This window comes from Pistacia vera, unplaced genomic scaffold, assembly GCF_008641045.1.
Source record: "Pistacia vera cultivar Batoury unplaced genomic scaffold, PisVer_v2 Contig451, whole genome shotgun sequence".
In the NCBI taxonomy this organism is placed as follows: Eukaryota; Viridiplantae; Streptophyta; class Magnoliopsida; order Sapindales; family Anacardiaceae; genus Pistacia; species Pistacia vera.
Window position 1 is genome coordinate 414457 of NW_022196281.1, and position 27744 is coordinate 442200.

General features: G+C 35.9%; 1 protein-coding gene, 1 long non-coding RNA gene and 1 pseudogene across 3 annotated transcripts; 1 reads left to right on the forward strand and 2 right to left on the reverse strand.

Annotated features, from left to right (window-relative positions):
- LOC116144695 overlaps nt 1-27744 on the reverse strand; it is a 71450-nt pseudogene that overhangs the window by 37406 nt on the left and 6300 nt on the right.
- On the forward strand, nt 3309-6385 carry LOC116144694 (ammonium transporter 3 member 1-like). Its single transcript, XM_031430145.1, has 3 exons — nt 3309-4188; nt 4347-4632; nt 5766-6385. The coding sequence occupies exons 1-3, from the start codon at nt 3526-3528 to the stop codon at nt 6287-6289; spliced, it is 1473 nt and encodes a 490-aa protein (XP_031286005.1). The 5' UTR covers nt 3309-3525; the 3' UTR covers nt 6290-6385.
- Nucleotides 9961-11200, reverse strand: LOC116144697. Of its 2 annotated transcripts, XR_004130299.1 has the most exons (6): nt 11094-11200; nt 10940-10996; nt 10828-10857; nt 10655-10713; nt 10388-10501; nt 9961-10270 (listed from the first exon to the last, which is right to left on the reverse strand). It is a non-coding gene; the product is annotated as an uncharacterized LOC116144697 (long non-coding RNA). The 2 variants fall into 2 exon arrangements; XR_004130300.1 differs by lacking the exon at nt 10828-10857.

Below are 27744 nucleotides of genomic sequence, written 5' to 3' on the forward strand. Positions count from 1 at the left end.
ATTGTTTTTGAGAGCTTACAAAAAATGTGTATTTTACCTAGAATAATTTGGTAACCCCTCTCTCATTGTTTTAGGGGGTATTTATACATAATTTTTGCAAAGGAAAGTGAGGTAAATCCGTGATTGCGATCAGATTCAGCATGCAATCCCATGATTATAGTGATTGTGCACTAAGATTGCGTTGACATCAGTGTAGATAATATCAAAAATAATAATGATAATAATAATAATAATATAAAATATAAATTTTTTATACAAACTCAAACAAAGCTCTAAAATACCAAACTTATAAAAAGTAAAATAACCAAATTGTTTTATAATAATTAACTCAAGGCAAGAGATTAATTTAACAAATAAAAGAAAAAAGGGCCAAAATGAGAGAATTAAGAGATACGGGACTAATATAATAGTTACTTTCTTTAGTCTTACAAATAAACTTAAAACTCTTTGTTTCTCTCACAAATAATCAATACAAATAGGTATTTACAGTATCTCTTAACCGCCCTTCAACGTTAAATAAACTTTGCTTGGGACAAACTTGTCCCTTTTATCTAGAGGTGGGAATTTAGTTTGGGCCCAATGGGATTGCCCAAAAAAGGGGACCTAGGACTGGTCCTTGGGAGGACAGGTCCTATAGGGCTCAGGCCCAGACCCGGACTAGGCCCATGAGGAGGGACCGGTCCTTGGGTTGGTCCCTCCTCCAGGGCCCGGGCTTGGGATCAATCCTTGGGTTGGTCCCTCATCCAAGGCCCAAGCCTAGGACCAGTGCCAAGGCTGGGCCCAAACCCCCACCCTTAATTTCCCATACACCCTCGGGAAATATCAATAACCACCTTGTTATATATTAAATTGACAATAAATATAAGGTCTAAACTGAAATTTTGCAAATTAGGGGGGTAAAATAATTTTCCATGCCCATAGGACCTAGAACTGTTCCTAGGGAACAATTCGGGCCCTAATATTTCTCATGGGTCTGGGATCGGTCCCAATTTGAGACCAATCCTATTGGGCCCAGTCTCAGGTTCGGACAGGATTGGGCCTTGCCCATCTCTACTTTTATCATTTATAATCAACTAATGCAATTTGTTTGGCTTAATTAATACAAATCTTAAGGGCTAAGGAAAGGGAGGTGAAAGCCACAAATAAGACATGTTTCCACATTACAAATATAAAAATAACTTTTCAAACTTACAAAATTTTAACAAGGAAACATAAATAAAAAAAATTAACAAATAATAATAACAAAAAAAAAAAAAAACTTAAAAGTCTACAAAATTTAAAAGTAAAACAATATAGAAGTTAAAGAATTAAAAAAATTCTAAAAACCAAAAAATTAAAAAAAAAAAAACTCTAAAAACTTGAAAAGTAAACTAATATAGAAATCAAAAAACTTTTAAAAAAAATTAAAAGTTGCATAATTTAGCCAACAACCAACCACTGTTTTAATAACCGACCCAGGGTGAAACCTAGTCAAGTGGCTGGGTCCCGAGTTGATCGGTTGAATCAGTTTGATCGACAAGTCAAACTGATGACATTAGCATGTCAAAAGGTTTGAAATCCAACAAAAAAAAAAAAAAAAAAAAAACCTAAAAATTACACATAAGTCAATATAGGTTTTAAATCTTGCAAAAACACCCCAAATTACATCAGCAACGTCGACAACCCAAGTCCAATAAGGCGTGTTTCCAGCGTCGACAACACACCCCATCACCGCGAAAACTCTCTCCTGAGCCTCCTAACTAAAACCTTTCTCACCGCACCTTTGTTCGCGCGCCAATCGCTAGCAACAACTTGCTGTTGCCATTGATTTATTTTTGTGATTTTCGATCTTTGCACTCGCCGAAAATCACCTCTGTCGTTACCTTTCGACTCACTAACCCTTCCTCTTCAAAACCCCCAACATCTCAGCCACCAATTGTTCACTGATCGTCATCCTAATTTCTAGGGTTTGCCATGAACTAGTAAAATTGGTAACCCAGCTTGGTGAAGGCCCCATGTCCTGGTTGAACTGTTTCAACCAGCCAGGTCGAACCAAATTTTAAAACACAACAACCAACCGTGACTAGTGTATGGCCTAGATCTGGCTGAAGTTGGACAAATCGAGCTTGACCTGGTCGGTGTTGGCCTCGATCAGGTAGACGTCAACTTGGATCTAGTTGACATTAGGAGAAATCTGGTATGGCGTGGCCCAATCTATGTTAATTCAAACTAGCTGTGCTAGGCACAACACAGATTTGGCCATTCCTGGTCAGGTCACCCCACGGTAACACACATGGCATGACCTAAAAGCTATGTCGACATCGACCAAACTTGGGCAAGTTGGAGCTGGCAATTTTTTTTTTTTAATTTTTATAAAGTTTTTTCTTCGTCTTTTGTATTTAAATATTCTTTTGTTAAGTTTAGGGTTTGTCTTATGTAATTTTCCAATTTTCATTTTTTATTTATTTATAGTTTTTTAGAGTTTTAAGTTTTTTTATTTTTCTAGATTTTTTCAGATTATTCCGTTTTTTAATTTGTTAATTTTTTTTTTTTTAAAATATATTACTTTTCTCTTTTAATCATCCCGTTAGAATTAACAGCTAAAATAGACAGAGGGGAAGTGATTTGTAGTTTATGGAGTTGCAGAGAATTTGTTTTAATTATTTTTAAAGATTATTCATAGACCATTCCTCATCTTGAGGTCGTTTACTTAACCAGACAGAAACCCTCAAGACTTAATTTTTTGAGACTATAATACCAATAATTCAGTAGATTTGTTTAGAAAAATAATTTTGTTTTGTGGCAAAACTTTCCTTTGCAAGCGATAATAAAATAAAATAAAATAAAAAGAAAAAGAATATTTATTTAATACATACAAATGACAAGGAGGCATGACAATGTTAATTATTGATATGATCATCAAAACGTTCATAATTAAATAAAATATAAAAAATTTAACAATAGGTTCCAAAAGAAAATGATAATTAACACAGAATGTCACTTCCATTTGGAACCATTATAGCCGTCCATCATGGAGATAACAAAATCTAATATAAAAATAAATAGAACTTTAAAATGTTTGAAATTTGTCACTTTCTTTCGATGTTGCAAGAGAGAAAGAAAACCGAGTAGAAAATGATGGAGAAAATAAATCTCCCTTCCCCTATATAGATGATATTTCATGTAAACTAAAGATAATTAACACAGCTGAATGTTTATCAACTTCTGTTCTCCAACATCTCTTGCTTCAGTCTCTTGACTTCCAACACAATCATTTATTCATATTAAGGGAGTTAATTATCTCTATCCAGTGGTCTCCTAAGCCCAGTAAGGTTATTGGAACATTGTATTTGTATGATAAGGGAAAGAGATTCTAATTAAGGAATCAAAAAGATTCACGAGAAGGCAGTTGTCAGTAAGACCAAAAACCGCCTTTAACCATTCAACTCATACTATTTCCTTTACAAAATTAGATTATACTCAATCTCTCTCTCACTCTTTAATTACATTTACACTACAAAATCAACTCCATTAACCACCATAACCATGGCCACTCCTCCCCCGAACTCCGTCCCAATCGCCTACCAAGCTTACACCTCCGCCGCCGTTCCCGACTGGTTAAACAAAGGTGACAACGCATGGCAAATGATCTCCGCCACTCTCGTCGGCCTCCAAAGCGTCCCTGGCCTCGTAATCCTTTATGGAAGCATTGTAAAGAAAAAATGGGCAGTGAATTCAGCTTTCATGGCCCTTTATGCCTTCGCCGCCGTCGTTCTTTGTTGGGTGATTTGGGCTTACAAAATGTCCTTTGGCGATAAGCTCTTGCCGTTCTGGGGCAAAGCAGGTCCTGCCTTGGGACAAAAGTTTCTCATCAAACAAGCCGCTTTGCCTGAGACTACTCAGTATCACGATGATGGTTCAGTTGAAACGGCCATGGCCACACCGTTTTATCCGATGGCTTCAATGGTTTGGTTTCAGTGTGTGTTTGCTGCCATTACGTTGATTTTATTGGCGGGATCGGTGCTTGGGCGGATGAATATAAAGGCATGGATGGCTTTTGTGCCGCTTTGGCTAACGTTTTCTTTCACGGTTGGGGCGTTCAGTCTTTGGGGGGGCGGGTTCTTGTTTCATTGGGGTGTGATGGATTATTCTGGTGGTTATGTTATTCATCTTTCTTCAGGAGTTGCTGGCATAACAACTGCTTTCTGGGTAATCTTTAATACCCCTTGCCTTGTCTTCTAAAACTATTTTCATGAAATATTTAGACGGTTACAAAAGAAAAAATGTTTTTTTTTTTTTTTATTTAATTTCTAATTAGGGCCATTTTCCAGTGGTTAACAATTGTATGTTTGATTTTTTACATGCAGGTGGGTCCGAGATCAACCAAGGACAGGGAAAGATTTCTACCAAACAGTGTACTATTGGTGTTAGCGGGGGCGGGGTTGCTATGGATGGGATGGGCAGGATTCAACGGCGGAGATCCATACTCAGCCAATATTGACTCATCTTTGGCCGTCCTAAACACCAACATATGCGCAGCAACAAGTCTTCTTGTGTGGACTTGGCTTGATGTCATTTTCTTCAAGCAACCTTCTGTTATTGGTGCCGTTCAGGGCATGATCACTGGCCTCGTTTGTATTACACCTGGTGCAGGTATTTCTTATTATTTAGTTGACCACTCCCTTTTTTATTATTTTTTGGACTTCTCAAAAAGCCCTTCTTCGTGCCATTCAATTTCTTTAAATCAGATCTATAAATTTGTTGTAAGAAATTATAGTCAGTGACTTGTTGAAATCTAATAGTTTAAAAGTGACACAAAATGAACTAACTTCTTCCATTTTACTCGACTGTTTTTTTAGACTTGTTCAGCTTGTGTATTTCGTTTACATGAATCAAATGACTACAATTTATTACCTAAAACCTGTTGGAACGTCTTCACTTATAAGATTGGGTGAATTATTGCATTATATAATTTTTATTTATTATTTTAAAAAAAAAGGATACTTAATATTTTCAAAAGCATCTTGATCTAAAAATTAGCGTAAAATTAAAAAAGAAAATATTATATTTAATATGAAAACAACTTTTAAATATTACTTCATGCACATCTTAAAATATTAAGATACAATTTACAATTATAATTATATTTTAAATTTAGAAATTTGTTTTCAGGTTGCAAATCAAACAGACCTCTTTCTTAGTTTTATTCCCTTTGGAATTGATTTAAGGTAGTTCAATGAATAATGGAAGAAAGTTACATATATTAAGAATTGTGTAACTTTAATTACTTTATAATCAATAATATTTTGTTTATAACTGAGTTATATAAATAGATAAAAATTATTCAAAATTTATGTAAAATAACTACTCTATCCTTTGTTTTTTTTTTTTTTTTTTTTTTTATTTTTATTTTTATTTTTTTCTTTTATAAAATTAAAATTAGTTGAAATTATCAATTATTATAGCCATCATTCACTTTTATAATGTAAATTAGTATATCTATTATAATAGGTCAGGATACTAACTTATTTTTTTGACACTTTCTGAGTTATTGATGTTTTTTAATCCAGCGATGTGGAGTTGAAAGTAAATGTAACTGCAGTAAACCTTTATCTTATCACCAGTGGATCAACGACTCATAAGAATTAGTGAAATATTATGTCATAATATTGAGTTACAATATCCCAACCCCCAATGATTTACAGAGTTAATGAATAGATAATCATGATTAAGTTGTTAAAGATAAATGAAAACGATATAATTGGGTAGTTAATTGTTTGAATTAGGTCTTGTTCAAGGATGGGCAGCTATAGTAATGGGAATATTGTCAGGAAGTGTGCCTTGGTTCACCATGATGATAATACACAAAAGATGGACACTTCATCAGAAGATTGACGACACACTTGGTGTTTTCCATACCCACGCCGTTGCTGGCCTTCTTGGTGGCTTGTTAACCGGCCTCTTTGCTGAACCAACACTATGCTCTCTCTTTTTACCGGTTTCAAACTCAAGAGGCGCCGTCTATGGAGGCTCGGGAGGAATCCAATTCCTCAAACAACTAGCAGGAGCTGCCTTTATCATCGGTTGGAATGTTGTTGTTACATCTATTATTTGTGTGCTCATAAACTTAGTCATTCCATTGCGAATGGCCGAGGAGCAATTGTTGATTGGAGATGATGCTGTGCATGGTGAAGAGGCTTATGCTCTGTGGGGTGATGGAGAGATTTATGATTCAACAAAGCATGGCATGCACTCTGATGATACATTGCATCCAAAGACTACTTCAACTGGTGCTACTCAGGTGGTTTAATTACAACACGTGTGCTTAAATTTACTCATAGAATGAGTTTGTAAATTTAGTTCACTTCTTGCATGTTTGAATGGTTTCTTGATTTGACTTCCTTTGTATGGCTTTACTAATTGTTACTTATAAACATTAATTGTTAGAATTAACGTAAGTATAACTATTGCGTTTGTGTGGTTAATTTTCAAATATGGATGTTTTTTATCATTTAACCTTTTTATCATTATGGATTAAAGTATAATACAAAGAAAATTATCACTTGAAATTTTGAATATTGTTCCAAGGTTGTTATTCCAAAAATAAATCATTTACCTAGCATTTAATTGCTTATCAAATGAAATGTGCACCAATAAAAACAAGCCCAGTTTGTTCCTATTGTATATGTTGTTACGAAAACTCACAACAATTAGAGATATCTAATCGACCACGGCGGAAATAGGTAGGATGTGTGTGTGATTATAAATAAACAGGTAGGAACAGACTTGAGTGTTCGTAATGCAAGAACACGAGACTTTTAAAGCGGTTCAACGAGTTAGAACCTAGCCTACGTCTATTGTTATATTATTGCTTATGTTTGTTGTATACACAGAGTGATTACAAGGAGGAAACACGTAATAGCGAGCTAAGACTCTCTCTAAGTGATTTCTTGTGCTTGTATGAATAATAATTGGTCGATCCTCTAAAACAGAGATGAGACCTTCCTTTTATACAAACCATCTGACGGTGGTTAGGGGTTGGTATTACAGGCTAGATTACATACATAATCCCTCAAAATTCGTATCTAAGTCAGTTTCCACCCATGCTTAAGTCTAATCACCCATGCTTAATACTAATGAGCTTGTTTAAGCAGTCATCTATTGTGGGAGCAACACGTGGGATGATTCTGACCGCTAGATCTTTGTATGGTTTATAAACAGGTGGCATGAATTTGGCAGTTAGAAAATTATGCACAACGTTAACCCCTTAGTTTTTGGAAGTCAAAGTCAGGCTTCAAAAACATTCCTCTAGCAATTTGCACGATAGATGAAGTACAAGCCATGACACCTGGCCGTTAGGGCGAGCTTGGGCTATCTTGTCAAACCTGACATCTTCCAACGATACATCACGCCTGACACCTTTTAGCCTACGTTGCTTAGTCACATCCGAGGTCTATTCGCTTGACCTCTTGACGACGCAATAAATTGAGATGCGCGTGTTCCCGTTCCCCAGGCGTACAGGTGCGTTGGAAATGATGGCAATTGGGAATGGTGAACCGACGTCCGTACCTCTTCTTCAGACGCAATGAAACGTCAACAATGATGGCAGTTTCGAGAATGATGAATGGTTGGCATCCCTTCCTGCCTATATATATAGCCACCTTGGCTTGGGCTGTCATCCACCATTGCTTTCATTCTTGCGCATTTAGAAAGAGGTTTTTTGCAGTTTCTTCTGTTTCGCCATTTTCCACTGAGGCTTTACCTTCTATTGTGCAAGGTTTGTCTTCCTCCTTCACTTGGTTTTATTTTCCATTTTGTTGTCATAATATTGGAGTGTTTTTTACTGGAACTTTTCTCCCTTCTTTGCAGATGTCATCATCTGACATTTCCTTTCTTAGGGAGGAGACATAAACTATAGCAGTGACAGCCCTCGCCAACTGTTGTCGGTACCTTCATCAAGTGAAGTGTGGGTTGTGACTTCCCATTGAATTTTAGGCTGCAACGACAAGGCTACCTCTCGATTGGCCTGCCTTGACTGGGCCAGACCTTCCTCTGCCATTCCTTTCGACGAGTTGCACCCCAACTAGCTAGAAGCTAGCACTTTGAGGAGTGTATCCGGGTTGGCATGCGATTGATCAAGTAAGTAGTTGTGATCATACATTCACTCCAAAATTTAACAGGAATGTTGGCTTAGTGTTTAAAGGCATGGGCTACTTCTAATAGGTGTTAGTGTTTTCTCTCAACTACCTCATTTTGTTGAGATGCACATGTGCAAGAACTCTCGTGAAGAATTCCAAGAGAGGAAAAAAGAGTTGAGCATTGATGGTTAAAGAAGTCACCAGCATTATCTGTCTGGACATGCTGGACAGATGAATGGAACTGATTGGTGACTATAGTTAAGAAATTTTTAATATGGGTGAAAGTTTGGGCTTTTGACTACATAAGAAAGATCCATGTGCCACAAGAGAAATCATCTACTGTTGTGAGAAAAAAATTTGGATCCATCATGGTTAGGAGTGTGGTCAGGACCCCAAATGTCTAGGTGGATTAGAGAAAAAAAAGTTGTGTAGTAGTGGATGTGTTGTGTGGAAATGTTATACGAGATTGTTTTGCTAAAGGGCATATTGGACATTTATGTTGAGGGATTGACGCACTATGACCCAGTCTTTGATGGAGAATGAAAGTTTTTTTATTGATATTTGTATTACAATGAAAAGATTTATCTGTAATACAAGATGACAAACTTTGAAATTTATTGGAAAAATCATCAGGAGTCCAGTAGTATAAACCATTATTGACTCTATCAAAGCCCATCAGTGTCCTAGTCAAAAGGTTTTGAAATTCACATGTCAGGAAGGAATTTTAAAAAGCAACTATTATCAGTGAAAATTTTGGAGAGATAAAATTAAAATGGAAGGCAGGGACAAAAAGAACATTATTAAGAATTAATTTTTCGGTGGGAGGAATTGTTCCTATGTGGGTGGGTGGCTGGGGTGATATTCCTGTTTGGCATACAAACGAATATAGATGATGCAATGGTTTTTATGAGAGAAAAATTTTGGATTGCAAATAATATGATCACTAGCCCCTAAATCAATAATCCAAACATTATCTTTAATAAAATTCAAGTAAAAAAAATGCACATGTGTAGGATGCGGTAGATGTGGATGAGATCTGATTCATCATCTAAAGGAGTTGATTATATTGTTATGTACTAATCAGTGGTGATTGAACTTGATTTCCAGCATGAATGGTGATAACTTGATGAACGGTTGAATTTCCACTTTTGTCTGAATTAGGACTCCTATGTAATTTCTAGCAATGATCCCGAGCGTGATTTTGCCTTTCACGATATTCAAAACAATTTTGGTTTACCTGTTTTGGAAGATTTAGACTCATTAGACCAATTTGAACCATTGGACCCATTTGACCAATTGGGCCTATTAGCCCAAGTTGACTGGTTTGACCCTGTGTATGACGTGGCAGCATGAGGACCTTACAATTGATAAGTCAATTTCTGGCCATTGGATGAAAGAATTGAATCTTGGCCCTTCATCCTTTCATATATAAACTCATCTTTCTCATTTTGTTAAAAACTTAGCCGCTCCACACTGTTTTTCTCTCCAGCTAACGATACAAACTTCTTCTTCTCACCCAAAAAAGCAACGGCCGCTCCTGATTTTACACTATCTATGTATTGCTTTTGATGAACTAAACATTCTAAGTCAGTGAATGAGTAGGTAGACCCAGAAAATAAAAACTCTTCATTATGTGGGACAATTTGTGCACAAAGGTAATACTCACCACTCATTAAAGGGTGGAGAGAAACTAAGAAAATATGAATAGTTTATAATTAGCAGTGCAGCATATATTGTAATTCAAATATGCAGATTTAATCATGAGTAAATAGAGAAATAAACACCCCTGGAAAGAGACAAAATTTTACATAAAGGCTTCTTCAAGAGGAATTATGGATTAAAAAGACGAAAAAAATTAAGGAATAATGCAGAAGCAATGTCTAAAGGGGAATATGAATGTAACAAACTGGTGTTAAGCATAGCTCTAATTTTCTTTTTTTCTTTTAAAAAAAAAAAAAGATTTAAGCATTGTATTCACACCAATTAGGCACAAGCCAATTGTAATCAGATTCAAAAATCAAGATCACCCAACAAAAGATTACCTCAGATAAATGAGGGTAAAGGCTATTAATCCAACCTTGCTACGGCACCAAGAGCCAAAACAGCTGCTTCCTGTCTTTCCAGGCTGCATCGCCCCTAGTTGCCAACTTAGCCTGCAAAAATTCTTGAGAACTAAAACATGTAATTGAAAGAAGAGCTACTAGCAGAAAATTTTAGTTTCATCGAAATTAAATCTTAGCAGCTATGTGAACTAAATTAATTGATGTTACCTCAATAATAGACATCAAAGTTGGAAGAATCTCATCCCCAAACACGTTTGAGAGAACATCAAGCGCCGTTGCCCTACACTTTCGCAAATTCCATACATTAACTATGTCATCGTCCTGCAAACCAAACAGTTCATTTAGAAAACTAAATGACATCCTCTATTATATTAACTAAATCACAACTTCTGTAAATTCCATATATTCATTGAGTGATTGCTTAACCAAGCAATTTAAAACTGCTAACATAAATAAGATGATGCAACGACTTACATCATCTTCCAAGTTTTCTGATCCGTGAAACCGTGATGAATGAAAACGAGGTTTATATCCTATGGTGTACATAGATAAACTCAATAAAATATATCAAGCAAGACAACATGATTTCAGAACAAACAATATATGAACGCATATGTATTCAAAAACAAAAATTATAAAGTATAAACCTAGTCCCTATTTGGGAGAGACTCATCCTCCTGCAACAATAAATTGATCCACATAAATTATGCAATACAATATTCAAAATCATTCAAAGACAAATTGAACAGAAAAGTCAACCTCGGCTTCCAGAAGTGACTCATCATCATCAGCATAAAACATATTTGAAAGCAAAACCTACAAAAGTTGTTTTAGACATGAGTAAAATCATGGAAAATTACTCTGGGAAAAAAGTAACTAGAAGAAAAGGAAATTAAACAAACATTAACTATACCGGAAGTAGACGTGGCAAGAATTCTTTTAGGTTTTCAGGTGGTAATTGAGCATCACAGTATGCAGACCTGTTAAGGAGATGGCCATCAATGGAAAAATAAAATAATATATATATATATAGAGAGAGAGAGAGAGAGAGAGAGAGAGAGAGAGAGAGGAACAAGATTTGTTGAATATGCGGTGATTGAATATGCGCCCCGTCAACATCTAGGGAGGAAGATGTTGACGGGGCGCTCAGCCAACCCAGGTACATCTGAATCCAGCACTTGGGGTATGTATCATGCCGTTGAGGAGTGGAGTATTTCTTTCTCTCTAACGGTTGTTTAGTGAGAGAGAGAATTTGAAATGAGGATTTAAGAAAATAATGATGTTTTAAATAAAATTAATTATTAATAGAAATTTAGTGAGGTTTAAATAATATTACTTATTTAAAAAATGCAAGCCCCATTTTTTGACTGGAGCTTTAGGCAAAAAAAATTCTTCATGTTTGAAGAGTGGGCTTCATTTTTGGGATCAATGATGGTAGAAGCTTCTTTGATTTCAATTTTTTTTTTTTAATTAGATGAAACTTTTGTTGATTAATTGTGATAGGGAGTTTAATGGATTTGTATTTGTTGACTCGTTAGATTGAAAAGGTTTATGTCATTGTTTTTCTTGAATCCTTTCTAGTAAGTGGTTTAGTGCCTTGCATAATGGTTTTGCAGATGTTTATATAAAATAATATTTTTTGATTGAGTTTTTAGTTTATGTAAACGTAAAATAATTTTGTTCGATTGAGTTTGTATTTGAAATATGTGCTTTTTTGTCTCAAAGAAATTGGGTTTGTGTTTTGTTGTTTGCTGATTAGTATTATGATTAATAAGAAAACGGGTTTGGAAAATATAGTTATGAGGAATTGAATAGAAAATTTTAAGAGACGATTTTCCCAAGAAAGTTGAATGAAAATTTCCAAATTCCAAATGGACAATAAAATGGACTTTCAACTTTCTTAATTTAATATAAATTATAAACTAAACAATCCAAGAGTAACAAACAAAATATAACTTATTCAGCTTCTAAGTCTAAAATAGTCATTACATAAGTTTAACATTAAATTTATCATTGTTACCAACATAGGCACGTGATCATATCAATTTTAAAGGGTAAAATTGTCAATTTGATATAAAGAGGTTTTTTCTTAATTTTGACAATCAATATGGTACATAAGGATAAAATAGTAATTGACTCAATTTAATTTGTACACCTAATTACCAATTGTAACTTACGTTTTCTTTCTCCTCTAATTTTTTCCTTCTTTCTTTTCCCCCTTCTCCTTTATCCCATCTCCTTTTTTAGCTTTCTTTCTTCTCCAGTTTGCATCCTTCCTTCCAATGTTCTGAAAACCGGACCGGAAGTCGACCCGGCCAAATGGCTAGTTCCCAGTTCAAACGGTTTGACCGGTCCGACCGGTCGGTCGGGCCGGTGACGTCAACAACTTCCACAAATCACAGTTTCACCATCAATTTCTAATTTCCCAAGAGAAATTGCTAGATTCACTGATTCACATTTCACAATTTTAAATCACATTACAATAAGTCAATAATACAATATCATGAATCAATTCAAATTTCAAAACAAAAAATAAGGGGCGAATTTACATTTTACACAATCTACAAGTGTAAATTGTAAAACACGTAGGCTGGCCACATGAACAAACAAAAAAACAGAACCAACTCTCTAAAAATTCTAAGCAAAATTACGAGGCACTAGCATTATAAAACAAGCAAGCCACCTAGACAGACAACAAGAAATAATTAAATCTACAGATTCTACACATCATAAATTCAAAAGCCAGCCACTAACATGGTTCATAAATCTGTACATAAAGCCATCAATACAATATTATGAATCATGATATGACATAGAAGATAGAGAAAGATAGGAATTTGTATATTGTTACTTGGTCACGGCAAACAGCAACTCGCAGATGGCAGCAGACGGCGGTAGATGTGAAGGCTGAAATCTAAGCTAAAGTGACTAATCCGGCAGATCAGCAATGGCAAACAAGAAGCAGGCTTTTAGATGGCGATGGTGATGATTGAAGAGTTCATGTTGAAGATTGGAAGTTGAAGAATGAAGAGTTGTAGGCAGCAGACCAACCACGGCAAGGAAGAAGCACTGAAGCAGAGTAGAGCAGACCGAAGACTTGAAGACTGAAGAGTGAAGACGTGAGGCTGAATCGCTGAAGCTTAGCTGAAAGCTTGAAGGAGGTCTGACTTTTGAGATCGCGAATAGAGGACAGGAAGAGGAGGACTAGACTGGAGAGTGGAGATCGCGAATGGCAGTAGCAAACCAAGATGAAAAACTGAAAAAGGGGCAGACGGCTTAGTAGCTCACAGCTCAAAAGCAACTTGAAAATGTATTAAAAATTTTGGGGGTTTGGTTTGACACTCTGATAGTTTGACTTTGTGTTTGTGCGACTGTGGTTTTTACTTTTTAATTTTTTATTTTATTTCATGTGATTAAACCGGATTGGGTGTGGACCGGAAATCTTTTTAATACCGGTTGGACCGTCGGTTTGCTACAGTGAGATGGTCCAACCGCAGTTTGAAACGGTTTGACTGAAAATCCCGGTTATTTGCTCTCTTCAAACCGGAAATATGAGCGAAACCCGATCAGATTGGTTCGACTGCCCGGTCCGGTTCGGGTTTCAAAACATTGCTTCCTTCATTTTCTTCCTTTTTTTCCCCTTCTCTTCCTCCCTTTCTTTCTTCTCCTATTTTCATTTTTTTCTTAGATTTACCATGATTGCCATTAGGGTTCGGCATAAATAACTAAAACCTAACCTGACTAAACAGTAGGATAGAGTTATTAGTGACTTCACTCTTATACCCATACTTTTGATTAATTGACAATTTTTGTCCCATAAGATTCCATTTTGTAAGGAAAAATAAAAAAATAAAAAATAAAAGATAAACAAACAACTCAAACTCCTAACCCCTTGCAATGAAATCCAATATATTTTACCTCCAAGTTACATGCATTATTTATTTAGAATTTACCCAACATAAGTAAACTAGGTAAAATTATTGAATTTAGCATATTAAAATTTTGACAAATATATATTTGAGTTTTTGTAAAAAAGAATATCAACTTTTACCTCTAAAAATATAAATTTTAAAAAAAATTAATTTACAATACTATTAAATTTTGCTAAATCTTTTCAAAACATTTAATATTGTTTTAATAAAAGATAAATAAAAAATTTGAAATAAAAGTTGGAGATGGTACCCACTATCTATTTTATCATATTGCCAACCCGATCTCATGTATTATATATAAATATATTAAGTTTGAGATATTTTGAGAATTATAAATTTTAAGTTTGAAATTTCAAATTCTACTTTTCATATATTAATTTAGTATCAATAATTATCAAATATATTTAAGATTTTTTTTAGCATATTAGATTTAATAATTTTAAATATCAAATATATTTATAGAAATTTTAAATATAATTTTGTTATCATATTTTATTATGTTTATAATTTATAAATATTATGTTGCAAGATGTTATCAATAAATCTACGTAGCTTATTGGTTGGGTTATTATCATCCACCCCCTAAGAGATGAGCTAACTTAAACACCCCTATGATTTTCATAAAGTACAACGTTTTAACCCCATGACCCCAAGTTGACTCTGTCGAAGAAAATGACTTGAATGTCTTTATGATTTCTATTGATGAAGTAAATGATTTATAATGTCTAAAATATCCCTAGAAGTGATGTGAGGTCATGTAGGCATTGGTAAAAATGTTTTCTTTTCTTTAATATTAATAATAGTGATGGGATAGTTTTAGCAATTGAAATGATGCAAAATACAAAATTACCATCAATAATGCTATATATACGATTGGTTCTTACTAACCAGTTTACAACATGACGTGACATATGACGGGGCGATGCCATCTCATCTGTCACGTCAATCACTTACCATGCCAAATAAGTCCAAAATAAAAGTAAAAAAAATCAAATGTAAATTCCCATTTTAGCAAACGAAATTTTGCCCACCCTAATCCCAAATTTCGAAACCTAAATTTTGAGTTCTCTCCCAAATAATATCAATCCTTAAACCCAAATTGTAAACCCTAAATTTTGAATTCTCTTCCATATATGCTTACTACCCAGTCTTCAAAACTGTTCATAGCAAATCTCTGACATTTAGACGAAAATATTTTATTTCTCATTGCCCTAACTGCACCCCTTTTTCTCTTTCGTTCCCCCTTGGAGTCACTGAATCGAATCAGAAATGGATTTTTGTGATTAGGCAAATATGAGTTTAGAATCACAATCACAATGACAATGACAATCACCATCTCCTCCTCCTCAGCGATGGTTATCGTGCATAAAGTGTTTCGACGCTCTTGGGTTCTGCTATTCACCTGTTGATCAGATGTTGCTCTTGTAGACTTTTTAATTCTCAAAACCAAACCCACTTCTTGCTCTGAGATAATCAATTATTCTCCTTTTCCATCCCCATTTTCATTTACTTTAAATAATTTCTACATACTTTTGATGGCCGCCCTGGTTCATCTTCTATTTATTAAGCTGTTTACTTTGTATTTGTTTTTGGGATCCATTCTTCTTTTACTCTATTTTTATTGCATCGCTTGTTTTAAATTATATTCAATCTCTAGGGAAAAACTTACTTCCAAATCAATATACTTTTTGGACTTTAATTTTTTCACAACCAATTCACATTTTATCTTGCTTGTGATTTATTTTCTTCAATTTCAACTTGAGCATCCCTTATATTATTTTTTATTTTTTATTTTTCCTTTTGGGTGTTCATCGTAGGATCTAAAGTTGTTACAAGTTTTGAACTCCATCTTTTATTGGTGTATTATTGTTGAGTAAAAGATTTTGCATTTTCAATGTTTTATTGGTACTTGTATTATTGTGAGAAAAAGAATTTGCATTTTCAATGTTTTGTCGGTGGATTGTGTATCTTTACTTTGTTGATGAACTGTGGTGTTTGAGGGACTGTGTATTGATTATCACAAACCTCTTCAGGATGGGAAAATTGTGAAGTTCAATCCTTCCTGGATAAAATGCTGCTATTATTCATGTTTTTCACATGGTGTTTGCGTGAACAAAAATCTATCTTCATATCAACTGCTTTAGTTCCATTTTACAATTAACAAATATCTTTGACTCAAATTATGACTTTTGGTAATGTCTTTGGCTACCTTTCCTTTTTGGCTATGAACTCCAAGTAACAAAAATAGAACCTCTGGTTGCAGGAAATTCTGGAAGCATTTGAGAAGGAGAAGCCCTACATGTGGACATTTCGGATGCCAGAAGAAGCCATATTGAACTGGAAAAGGCTGCTTGGACATTTAGATGAAATAAAATGAACGAATGATGAAATTCTGGATGCTTGTTTTTGACGGAAGAAATTGAAAGCTTATGACCTATCCTTTTTGTGAGAGTTCCATCCTGAACTGAAATCTCCTCAGCAAACAAGTGGAGCAGCTGGTTTGAAGATGAATTGCAAGTCTAGGCAAAAACTTTTGCTGTTATTCAATTTGATTGTATTTGAAACTGCCACTATTAGTTTGATTACTTCTGGTTGACACCTAGGTAGTTCATTTCTATGTTGGCTTGAGGAAGTGGCATAGGCTGATAAGCTTAACTGCCGTTTCTCTTTCATTTGTCTCCCCATTAAATTTGAAAAAAATTGAACTGTGTAAATCTCTTAGAATGGAAATGGTGCTGAAATATTTGTGTTAATTACAATGTAATTAGTGCAAAGCGAATATGTGGATAATATATTAAGAAATGTATAGTTATGTCTCTTTGGAAGAATCTGCACAAAAGCCAATACACATTGACTATATGAGCATTTATGATGGCCAAAGCACAGCCTAAACTTCACCGTCAACTACATGCATCAATTTTGTTATACTAAATTGCAAAGGAGATAGATAAATAAATAGCAGACCATAATTAAGCAATCACAAAGTCAAGTGGATGAATATTCAAGGACTAAATAAATAAAACATCATTTCACATCTCACTACTCATAAACGCAAGTCTAGAAGCACATTTCAATTACGGTAAATGCATTAATCACAAAGCATATACAATATAAATGTGTTATACATAAAAACCATCCTACCTAAAAACATCAGCTATCCACAAGGCAAAAAGACCAGCAAAACAAAAAGCAGCAGGTTAGATGCCACCATCCAAACTTCTTAAGAGAACAAAAACAAAATAAATAAATAAATAAATAAATAAAAAATAAAAGAATTGTGCAACAGAAGCAAGACTTTCTATGCAAAGGAGGGCCCCCAAACAACAAGAAGATTAAACTGCCAGATACAACCTTCACCGCTGGACACTTGCCCTCAGCCGAGCCTAACTCAATTCCATAAGCTAGAAGAAACAACAACCAAGAACCAACATAATTCAAGAACAGCTCCTGCAGAACAAGCACAACAGACAGCGCTTTGCAGAGGACAACTCAGCAACAACCTCACACCAGTAAATCAAAATAGGCCACTTCAACTCATCAGGAGCTAGTCCAATTATGTATATGTCATCCACCCTCATAATTTCCTCTAAAGATCATACCAATAACCAAGAAAAGCGGAGCAGAGAGGATCGATGACAAACTCTGGTCACCAATTGCATGCCTCTCAAGCAAACATGTGTTGTATATGATAAAAGCAAGAAAACAATTATCAGAAGACATCCTCCAAATAAGTAATTTTTTTCTTCCTCATCCCATAACCCCATGAACCAAATCCATCATAAATGAAAATGGGGATGGAAAAGGATAATAATTGATTATCTCAACGCAAGAAGTGTGTTTGGTTTTCAGAAATTAAAAAGTCTACAAGAGCAGCATCTGATCAATAGGTGAATAACAAAACGCAAGAGAATCGAAACACTTTATGCATGATGACCGTCGCCGAGGAGGAGGAGATGGTGATTGTGATTGTGATTGTGATTCTGAACTCATATTTCCCAATCACAAAAATCAATTTCTGATTCGATTCAGTGACTCCAAGGGGGAACGAAAGAGACAAAGGGGTGTAGCTTGGGCAATGAGAAATAAAATATTTTCATCTAAATGTCAGAGATTTGCTATGAACAGTTTTGAAGACTCGGTAGTAAGCATATGGAAGAGAATTCAAAATTTAGAGTTTATAATTTGGGTTTAGGGATTGATATTATTTGCAAGAGAACTCAAAATTGGAAAATAATATAGTTACCGAAGGATGCACACCGAATTCGTGCACCGAATGACGTGGTAAAATCCTGACCGTCGATTAATATTAATTCATAATTAATTGACGGTCAAGATTACGTCACGTCATTTGGTGCACGAATTCGGTGCACATCCTTCAGTAACTGTAGCATTACTCCTCAAAATTTAGGTTTTGAAATTTGGGATTAAGGTAGGCAAAATTTCATTTGCTAAAATGAGATTTTAGATTTGATTTTTTTTATTTTTATTTTAGACTTATCTGACGTGGCAGATGAGGTGGCATCGCCACGCCATGTTGCAAACAAATCAGATTAAATTTGCTTTAATTACTGATGATTGATCGAATTTAAATATTTTGTAAAATTAGTCTATATATAAATAATATAATTTAATTAACCTTTATTAAATTGGACAAACCCAATTGAAATCTTTACTCTTCCATCCGCTTAACTCATGAACATCAAAATAAAAAATAAAAAAGTGGCAAGGCCTAACTCATGAGCCCAAAAATTACCTAAAATCCCCTCCTTATTTGATTAACTACCTAAAAAACCTTTGATCCAATTGACCTTTTTATTGTAATTTGTATAATTCTCTAGATACTCTTGAGCCATTTGGCTTTTATTGACTTTATTAGACGTCATTTTAACTTCAGAGGGTTATTTAATACTTTATGAAAATTGTGGAGGTATTAAAATTAGCTCGTCCTTCAGGAAGTAGATGATAACATCCCTTTAATGATTTGGTGTACGAAATAAAATCATGATAAAAAATAAAATAAAAATGAAAATTAAATTATGACTATGGGCACGGCAGTTAAAGCTCTTTAACAAGATTTTAGTTGAATTTTGGTAGTAGTTTGATGAAATAAAATAAAAAATGGAAAAAAATTAGTGTATGATATAAAAGTTAAGAATATATGGTATATGTAGTGCCTGAATTTTGTAAGGGCCAATTATGTAAATATCGTAAGGATCTTACTTCTACATCAAGAAAGGGCTAATTATGTAAATATAGTAAGGATCTTACTTCTACATCTATGTGATATATTCTTAAAGAAGTAGAATCCAAGTTAAAAGAAGAATCAAGGAGGAGGAATTGAATTTATATGAGATTCGTTCCAAGAAGGAATTAGATCCTCAACTCTCCTAAACTATTCATTCTCCTCATCCTACGCAAATTCCTACTCTCCAAAGAGAATTATTCTCCAAAAACATTAACTCTTTCTGCTTCACTATAAGGGAGGCTAAAGGCATGGGATGATTACATAATTCATTCTCAGAAAGCCTCTTACTTGAGCATTCCAAATTGAGCCTAATTGTAGCCCTTGTAGCCTCCCAAACTGTTTAATTCTATAACCTATAATATAATGATAATGATAATATTAAATAATAATTTTCTTTTTAAAGATAAGATATAAATAAGACTAAAAACACCGAATAAACTGAAAGCCCATTTTACATAAAAATGCTCTACGCTCCATCTATACAATCTTTTTCTTCAATTTTTTGAGAATGGGGTTTTATAGCTTACCCTTCTAGGGTTATCTATGAAAAGAAGACTCCAGTAGTTTACATGCACTCACCAACACTACATCCTGATCTATTTCCCAAATGAACATCTTTGTGCAGCAACCACTCACCAACACCACAACCCAATCTCTTTGCCAAAGAAACAGCTTCCTGATCTTGCAGATTAACACCAGTAATAACACTCTTGGACAACTTAAAAACTTTAGGCCCAAAACCAATCTAACTACTCCAACAATCAAAGAAACTAGACACAGTAAAGTCCTTCCCAAAAGAAAAGAATAGTAACATCAAAACATTGAAATGAGGCAGGATAATTCGATCCCTCCCTACCGTATTTTTACAACCAAGTGTTGACCAAGATAACGTGTCAAGCCTTTTGAATAACCTTAAAGCCCCAAATTATATTACGAAAGCCATTATAAAAGACAGAAAAATTCGTAGACACAAGTATTTTATAATACACCTTCTCCATTTACTACCAAAAACCTTCAGCTTCCCAGACAAAGTCCAAGTAATTCCAATATACATGGTCATAAGCTTCTTCAGGGTCAATTTTATAGAATAAAGCTTCTAATTTGAAAGGAAATGGGCACCATCTTAGAGTTGCAAGGCAAATTAGCTTCAGTTTGAATATTTATCCAGTCTATGTTTCACATTATATCCTGAGTTCAACATAAAATGAGCTTCATGCGGAACGAGATCCATTAATTTTTTTTTTTTTCTGGCGAGAAAAAGAAAAATAGAATTTTTTTATACTATGAATTCCTCCTCCCAACTTGATTTTCCTAACACAGATTGAATACCCCGCACCCTTGCTCCCATAAAAACCATTTTTTTTAATTGATGGACTACTAATGAACTTTTTTCAAATTCTTATTTATTATCAATGACTTTTATAGTTTATGGGTTTGGGTTTATTGGGTTAAATGAAAATGCTATATTTTATTAGTTTTACTATCCGTCAAAGTTTATGAATATGTACATGTATATATAGAGTAGTAGGTCATGAAAGACGACTTTTTCATTTTCTTAAAATTTCATCTCTTCATCTTCTCTTTTTCCATTATTCTTCCTCTTATTTTATTATTTTATGTTTCAGCTATCATTATTCTTTTTCTTTCTTTTATGATTCTTATCTGAAAATCAAACCAAAATAAAAAGAAAGTAAATTAGAGTGTTCATGAGTAAACAGCTTCGCCATTTCTGCAAAAACCAGCAAATTCTTAAATTAATAACACTTCTTTTGTAAGCTAATTTTACATGTAGAAACACTGTTTTAAAAACCGGACCGGACCGGCCGGTCCAACCGGTTGGACTGTGAACCGGTCACGTATCCGGTTTGGTTCACTCTCAAAACCATTATAAGCATTGAACCGTTTTAAACCGGTTAAAAACCGGATAATATTAGTAAATGGACCGGCAGAAAAACCGGTCCATATTAACAATCCCTAAATCCTAAGCGCGACGCAGTCATTCTCACGCCCCTTTCTCGTCTTCTTCAATCTTCAGTTCTTCTCTTTCAATCTTTCTTTTCTCATGAAAATTTCTAAGCAAACACTCTGTTCTCTACGAAAATTGTCACGGTTTCTGCTCTGTCTTCCGTTCTCTCTGAAATCCCACCCAAATCGCATTTGAACTCTCTGAAATCGACGACGTCTTCCTCCCTCTCCAGAAATCGACGACGACAGCTCCGTTCCTCGCTGGAAATCGACGGCGATAGCTTCATTCGTTGACAATAGCTCCATTCTTCGATCCAGTACGTCATTCCTCGCTCCTTTACATTTAAGTTAACACCCTTTACATTTTTCAATCTAAAGGCAAACCATAGCTAGAAGGTGTACAGCTATCGGGTTTTTTAGTCTGAAATTGTTAGGGTTCTTGTGTGTTGAATGAGCAATTGATTTGGGGCTTTTTGCTGGGGTCTTTCTCGTTGTAATCTGGGCAGATTCGTGAGAGGGTTGCGTTTCCTTCTTGAGGCTAGGATAGGTCTCGGATTTCTTGCAGGTTATAGAGAGTTATTGAGTGATTAGGCTTGGGTTAAATCATTGCTCTGATTCGGTAGATTGAGTGTGTAATTCTTGGTGTTTGATTTATTTGAATCTTGTTTGTGTTGGATTGATTTATGTGTTGGATTGACAGGTTAATTAAAAATAAAAGTTAAATAAATTGGTTACGTGTTGGATTGATTTATGTGTTGGAATTCCATATTATGATGGAAAAGGAAGTTAAAAACAAAGCTGGTTGTGGATAAGCTTAATGCCTTTCCTGACTCTACCTCAATCTTAAATTAATCCTCATAAATTTGGATGTTCAATCTATGGCATGTGGGGATGCTACCAACTACAACTAATGATTTGATTTATTATTATGAATGTGAGAAACATTATAGGCAGCATTCAAACTTATCACTTTTGTTTTTAGTATTACTCAAATTGGGGTGGGATCTGATATCCATTGGACCATCTTCATTGGATTGAGCACACAGTCTGGATTAAACAGCTGAAGGTCCCTCTTTTTTGTGGTCACTGCCCAATGTGTTCCATTGCGTTTTTGAAATGTGCTTGTGTTGACAAATTTAATGTGGAGTATGCTGTTCTTTCCAAAACCTTGAAAGCTTCTTGTAGGTATATCTCTATGTGACAATGGATTATACGGTATTTGTTTGTCTTTCTTCTCTTTTGGTGAGTCTTCCTTTTTATGTGCTGCTGAAACTTTAATTATTCATCTTGGATTCTGAATTGAAATCTCTGTGATTCCATTGCCATGTTCTATTCTTGATTTTTTTTTTCTGATTTTTTTTTCCTGTTATTTTTGCGCAGATGGTGGTGATGGTTATGATGATGATGATGGTGATGAATTTTGATACTAGTGTGTGAAGCTCAATCAACATAGAGACGGATCAAAGAAAAAACACTTGCATCAAATGTTTTGTTATTAATTATTATGTATTTTGTCATTTGATAAGTAAATACAACATCATGTTTGGATTTGGACTTTGAATTGTTGTTAAATACTTAAATTATGTTAGGATTGTTGTTGAATTTGAACTTTGAATCATGTTGGACAGTAATTAAGTTGTTATTGTCTTATTGAAAAATAGAAATCTAAAAAAACTGTTTTTTTTTTTTTTAAATGTGCTGACATCATTATGATGTGTGATGGTGTCACCAGTCCAACCGGTTGGACCGGTTGAACCGTGACTCGACCATCAAAGCGGTTTGCCTTCCGGTCCGGTTTTTAAAATAATGTGTAGAAACGTTCATCATTTACGCAATACAATTTTTGTCAAAAATTTCTCAATCAATATTTTTATTCCTGTTACAATTCTGTTTTATAAGTACAAATCAGGATATATTTTCTATACAGATTTTTCTCCTATAATTACGCTAACCATATGAAGGAGATAATTTCTTTCCATCCAACTTCCTATAACTACTCTAATTCCTTTAATATGCCACTCACGCCAACACTCCCCCTCAGGTTGATGCATACGGATCCTTCATGCGCAACTTGATCAGTGAGCTGTGGAAGTCTTTGCTGGACACGGCTTTGGTAAGTATGTCTGCAAGCTGGTCCTCAGATTTGACAAATGGGAACTGGATTGTATTATTCTCTAGGTTTTGTTTGATGAGGTGTCGATCAACCTCTACGTGCTTGGTTCGATCATGCTGAACCGGATTGTGTGAAATGTCTATAGCAGCTTTATTGTCATAGAAGAGGTTCATTTCAGACTTGGGAGCAAAACCAATCTTGGATAGTAGTCTTTTCAGCCAAAGGAGCTCACACAACCCTTTGACCATTCCACGAAACTTTGCCTCTGCACTAGAGAGTGCCACCACCTTTTGTTTCTTGCTTCTCCATGTCACAAGGTTTCCACCTACAAATGTGAAATACCCTAACGTTGACTTCCTATCAAAGATGTTCCCGGCCCAATCTGCATCGGTATAGCCATCAACTTCCACATGATCATTCTTAGAAAACATGAGCCATTTTCCTGGAGAAGCCTTCAAGTACTTTAGTATCTGAATTACAGCCTCCACGTGTTCTTCACTTGGACAATGCATAAATTGACTCACTACACTCACAACATAAGCAATATTTGGACGAGTATGAGAGAGATAATCGTTGATATCTTCCCTTGTCAGTTGGTTTCTGGTTTGGATATACCCCAAGTTTATGATTTTGGACAATTGGGGTATCCACTGGTTTGCATTCCAACAATCCAACTTCAGATAATAAATCTAGGATATGTTTTCTTTGGGATAAAAATATGCCTTGGGGTGATCTAGCAACTTCTATCCCAAGGAAATACTTGAGCCCACCTAGATTCTTCATTTCGAATTCGCTAGCCAACTGCCGTTGGAGCTGTGAGATTTCTTCAATATCATCTCCCGTAATGATCATATCGTTGACATAAACAATAAAAGCCGTAACTTTGCCTTGCTATTTTTTGAGAAACAAGGTGTGGTCTGCGTTGCTCTGTTGGAAACCGTACTTCTTCATTGCCAAGCTAAATCGCCCGAACCAAGTCCGTGGTGATTGTTTTAACCCATACAAGGCTCGTTGTAACTTACACACCTCATTAGTTCCTGTGGTCACTGAGTAGCCTGGAGGGATGTCCATATAAACCTCTTCTTCAAGCTCACCATGAAGAAAGACATTTTTCACGTCCAACTGATGTAGTGGCCATCCTAAATTTGCTGTAAGAGATAGCAACACTCTAACAATATTTAATTTTGCTACTAGTGAGAAAGTATCTTGATAGTCTATACCATATGTTTGAGTGTACCCTTTTGCCACGAGTCTTGCCTTATATCTTTCTATAGATCCGTCAGCTTTGTGTTTGATGGAAAACACCCACTTGCACCCTACTGCTCTTTTTCCTTCCAGTAGTGGCACTAGGTTCCATGTCTTGTTCTTCATTAGTGTCTCCATTTCATCTTTGATTGCCTGAGTCCACTTCTGGTCTTCTAAGGCTTCCTCCACCCTTGTTGGAACATGACACACAGACAGGCTATGCACAAATGTCTTGAGATGATCATTTAGCTCATTTGTGGACACATAATTGGCAATAGGGTATCCTGATCTTCTTTCCTCAATGTCTGGTGAGTAACGGCTTGGGGGCTTGCCACGATTTTGCCTATTAGGTAACACATATCTAACAGGAGATGTCACAATATTTGTGTTAAAGGGGCTTACCTCAAGATCATTCTCAAGAGTTGGGTCTTCGGGTACTACAGAAGGGGAAGAAACATGCACTTCGTGATCATTTTCATGGTGTTCAGTAGCCGAAGAGATATGTTCTGTTTGCCTTGGTTCCACATGCGTTTCAGATAAGTTTTCATTAGCCGAAGAGATATGTTCTGTTCACCTCGAAGAGATATGTTCTGTTCGCCTTGGTTCCACATGCGTTTCAGATAAGTTTTCATTAGCCGAAGAGATATGTTCTGTTCGCCTTAGTTCCACATGTGTTTCAAATAAGTTCGGCTAATTTAATTCCATCCAATTTTACTCTTCTTGTCTAGTCTCCCCCTGAAGAGGAGAAGTGGGTGGAAAAAATGTTTCGGTTTCCATGAAGGTGACATCCATAGTAATATAGGTGCGACCAGAAGTAGAATCATAGCATCTATAACCTTTTTGATGAAAAGCATAGCCTAGAAATAAACATCGACGAGCATAAGGGTCCAGCTTAGTCCGCTGGTTTTTATGGAGATGGACATACGCTACGCACCCAAATATACGTGGAGGATGCCTCAAGACTGCAAGCACCAGAGTGTAGCTCGAGAGGGCTTGTAATGGAGTTCTAAAATCCAACACATCCGGTTGAGCAAATGAACGGCAGTGGTGACGGCGTCAGCCCAAAGCCAATTAGGAGCATGGGCACCAATTAAGAGAGTTCGAGCGGTTTCAGGAACATGGTGGTTTTTTTGCTCAGCAATGCCGTTTTGTTGAAGGGTTTGGGGGCATGAAGTCTCGTGAATAATGCCATGTTGTTGAAAGTACTCACGAAATTGGTGATTGACATATTCACCACCATTATCCGATCGAAGGACCTGAACCTTAGCAGAAAATTATGTTTGCACCATAGCATGAAATGATTTAAACACACCGAGTACTTCATCTTTATGTTTGAGCAAATATAGCCAAGTCATGTGAGTGCAATCATCAACAAACAACACAAACCATCTGAAGCTAGATACAGTAGTAATTAGGGAAGGACCCCACACATCAGAGTGGATTAAAGCAAATGGAATATCCTTTTTATTCAAACTTAATGGAAAAGAAGCCCTATGACTTTTTGCCAATATGCAAGTTTCACATTGAAAATCAAAATTATTCAACTGAGAAAATAAATCTGGGAACAAATGTTTCATATAGGTGAAGGACGGATGTCCTAACCGATGGTGCCAAAGCCAAAGTTCCTTTTCTTTGACACCAAGAGAATAATGCGTATGATGTGCTTGGCCCACACTCACGTCTTCCATATAGTAGAGTCCCCCCCTCTTAGTACCACGCCCGATGATCTTCTTCGTTAGAATGTCCTGGAGAAGACAGAAAGTAGGATACATTAACACCATGCAGTTAAGATCAGAGGTTAGTTGGCTCACGGAGAGAAGCTTATGAGATAAAGATGGAACAAGTAAAGTGTTATGCAGCTGTAACATAGGAGATAAGGCCACAGTGCCTGCTCCAGTGACTGGAGAGGTAACGCCATTAGCATTGGCAATATTCGTACGTTTCGGTAGGGAAGTCGTGATGAAATCCATAGTAGAAAACGTTGTATGGTCAGTGGCGTCGGAGTCCAGGAGCCATGCACCACTGTTAGCTTTATTAGTCGAAGTATAACAAGCACAACAAGAGTTACCTGAGTCTGGTACCAGTGCCATCTGTGGTGTGAAGGAGAGTTGAGGTTCGGCAGTAACCACGGTTGCTTGACCAGAGCCTGCATCTTTAGTGCCAAGGTCACAACCCTTCTTAGCCTAGAGATCATTCCACCAATCAGGATACCCGTGCAGTTTAAAGCAAGTGTCACGAGTGTGTCTTGAATTGCCACAATGAGAGCACTTTAAACCGTCAGAAGATGCACGAGATTTATGCTTGCCATTGTGCATGGTAGGAGGGTGGGCAGAGGAACCAAGTCTGAGTCCTTTGGTGGCAAGAACAGCACCAGATACACCATCTGCACTGCCAGTGATCAACAGATTGATAGAGGGCTTCACGGCGAACATGGGCATACGCTTGCTCCACGGTAGGGAATGGGCGAAACTGTAACACGTTGCCCCAGATCTTATCGAGTCGATCATCCAGACCATCCAAGAAAACATATACTCTGTCTTCTTGAAGGATAAGATTATAACGTTGGATATCAACGGCAATAGGATTAGGCCGCCGGAAGTCAATCTCACGCCATAAGCCTTGGAGGTCATTGTAGTATTTCTCAAGGGAGCCTCCAGTTTGTTTCAACCGTGTCACTCGACGTCAAAGATCATAGACCTGAGACATGTCACTACCATCGAAGTAAGTGGTAGCAATGGAATCCCACACCAACTTAGCCATAGGAAACCAAATGAAATTCCTTATCAAGGAGGGATCCATGGAGTTTATCAACCAACCTTTGACAATGGCATTGTCCGTACGCCATTTGCGAAATGTTGGATCTGTCGAAGATGGCTGTGGAATATCACCATTGATATATCCCAACTTGTCTTTGCCAGAGATATACATCTCGACAACTTGGGACTAGAGAGCATAGTTGGTTTCATTCAACTTGATGCCGATTGGAGCAGCAGAGGGTTTGGTGGTCATGGTTGGGGTTTGGACTTTGGTGAGAGCTTCGGTCATCTTAGCCGTGAAGTCAGAG

Excerpts from the sequence above, each read along its gene's own strand:
- LOC116144694 (XM_031430145.1), top strand. The coding sequence starts at position 3,526 with ATGGCCACTCCTCCCCCGAACTCCGTCCCAATCGCCTACCAAGCTTAC. Across the intron at positions 4,189-4,346 it reads GCATAACAACTGCTTTCTGG|GTGGGTCCGAGATCAACCAA; the intron begins GTAATCTTTAAT and ends TTTTACATGCAG. Across the intron at positions 4,633-5,765 it reads TTGTATTACACCTGGTGCAG|GTCTTGTTCAAGGATGGGCA; the intron begins GTATTTCTTATT and ends TGTTTGAATTAG.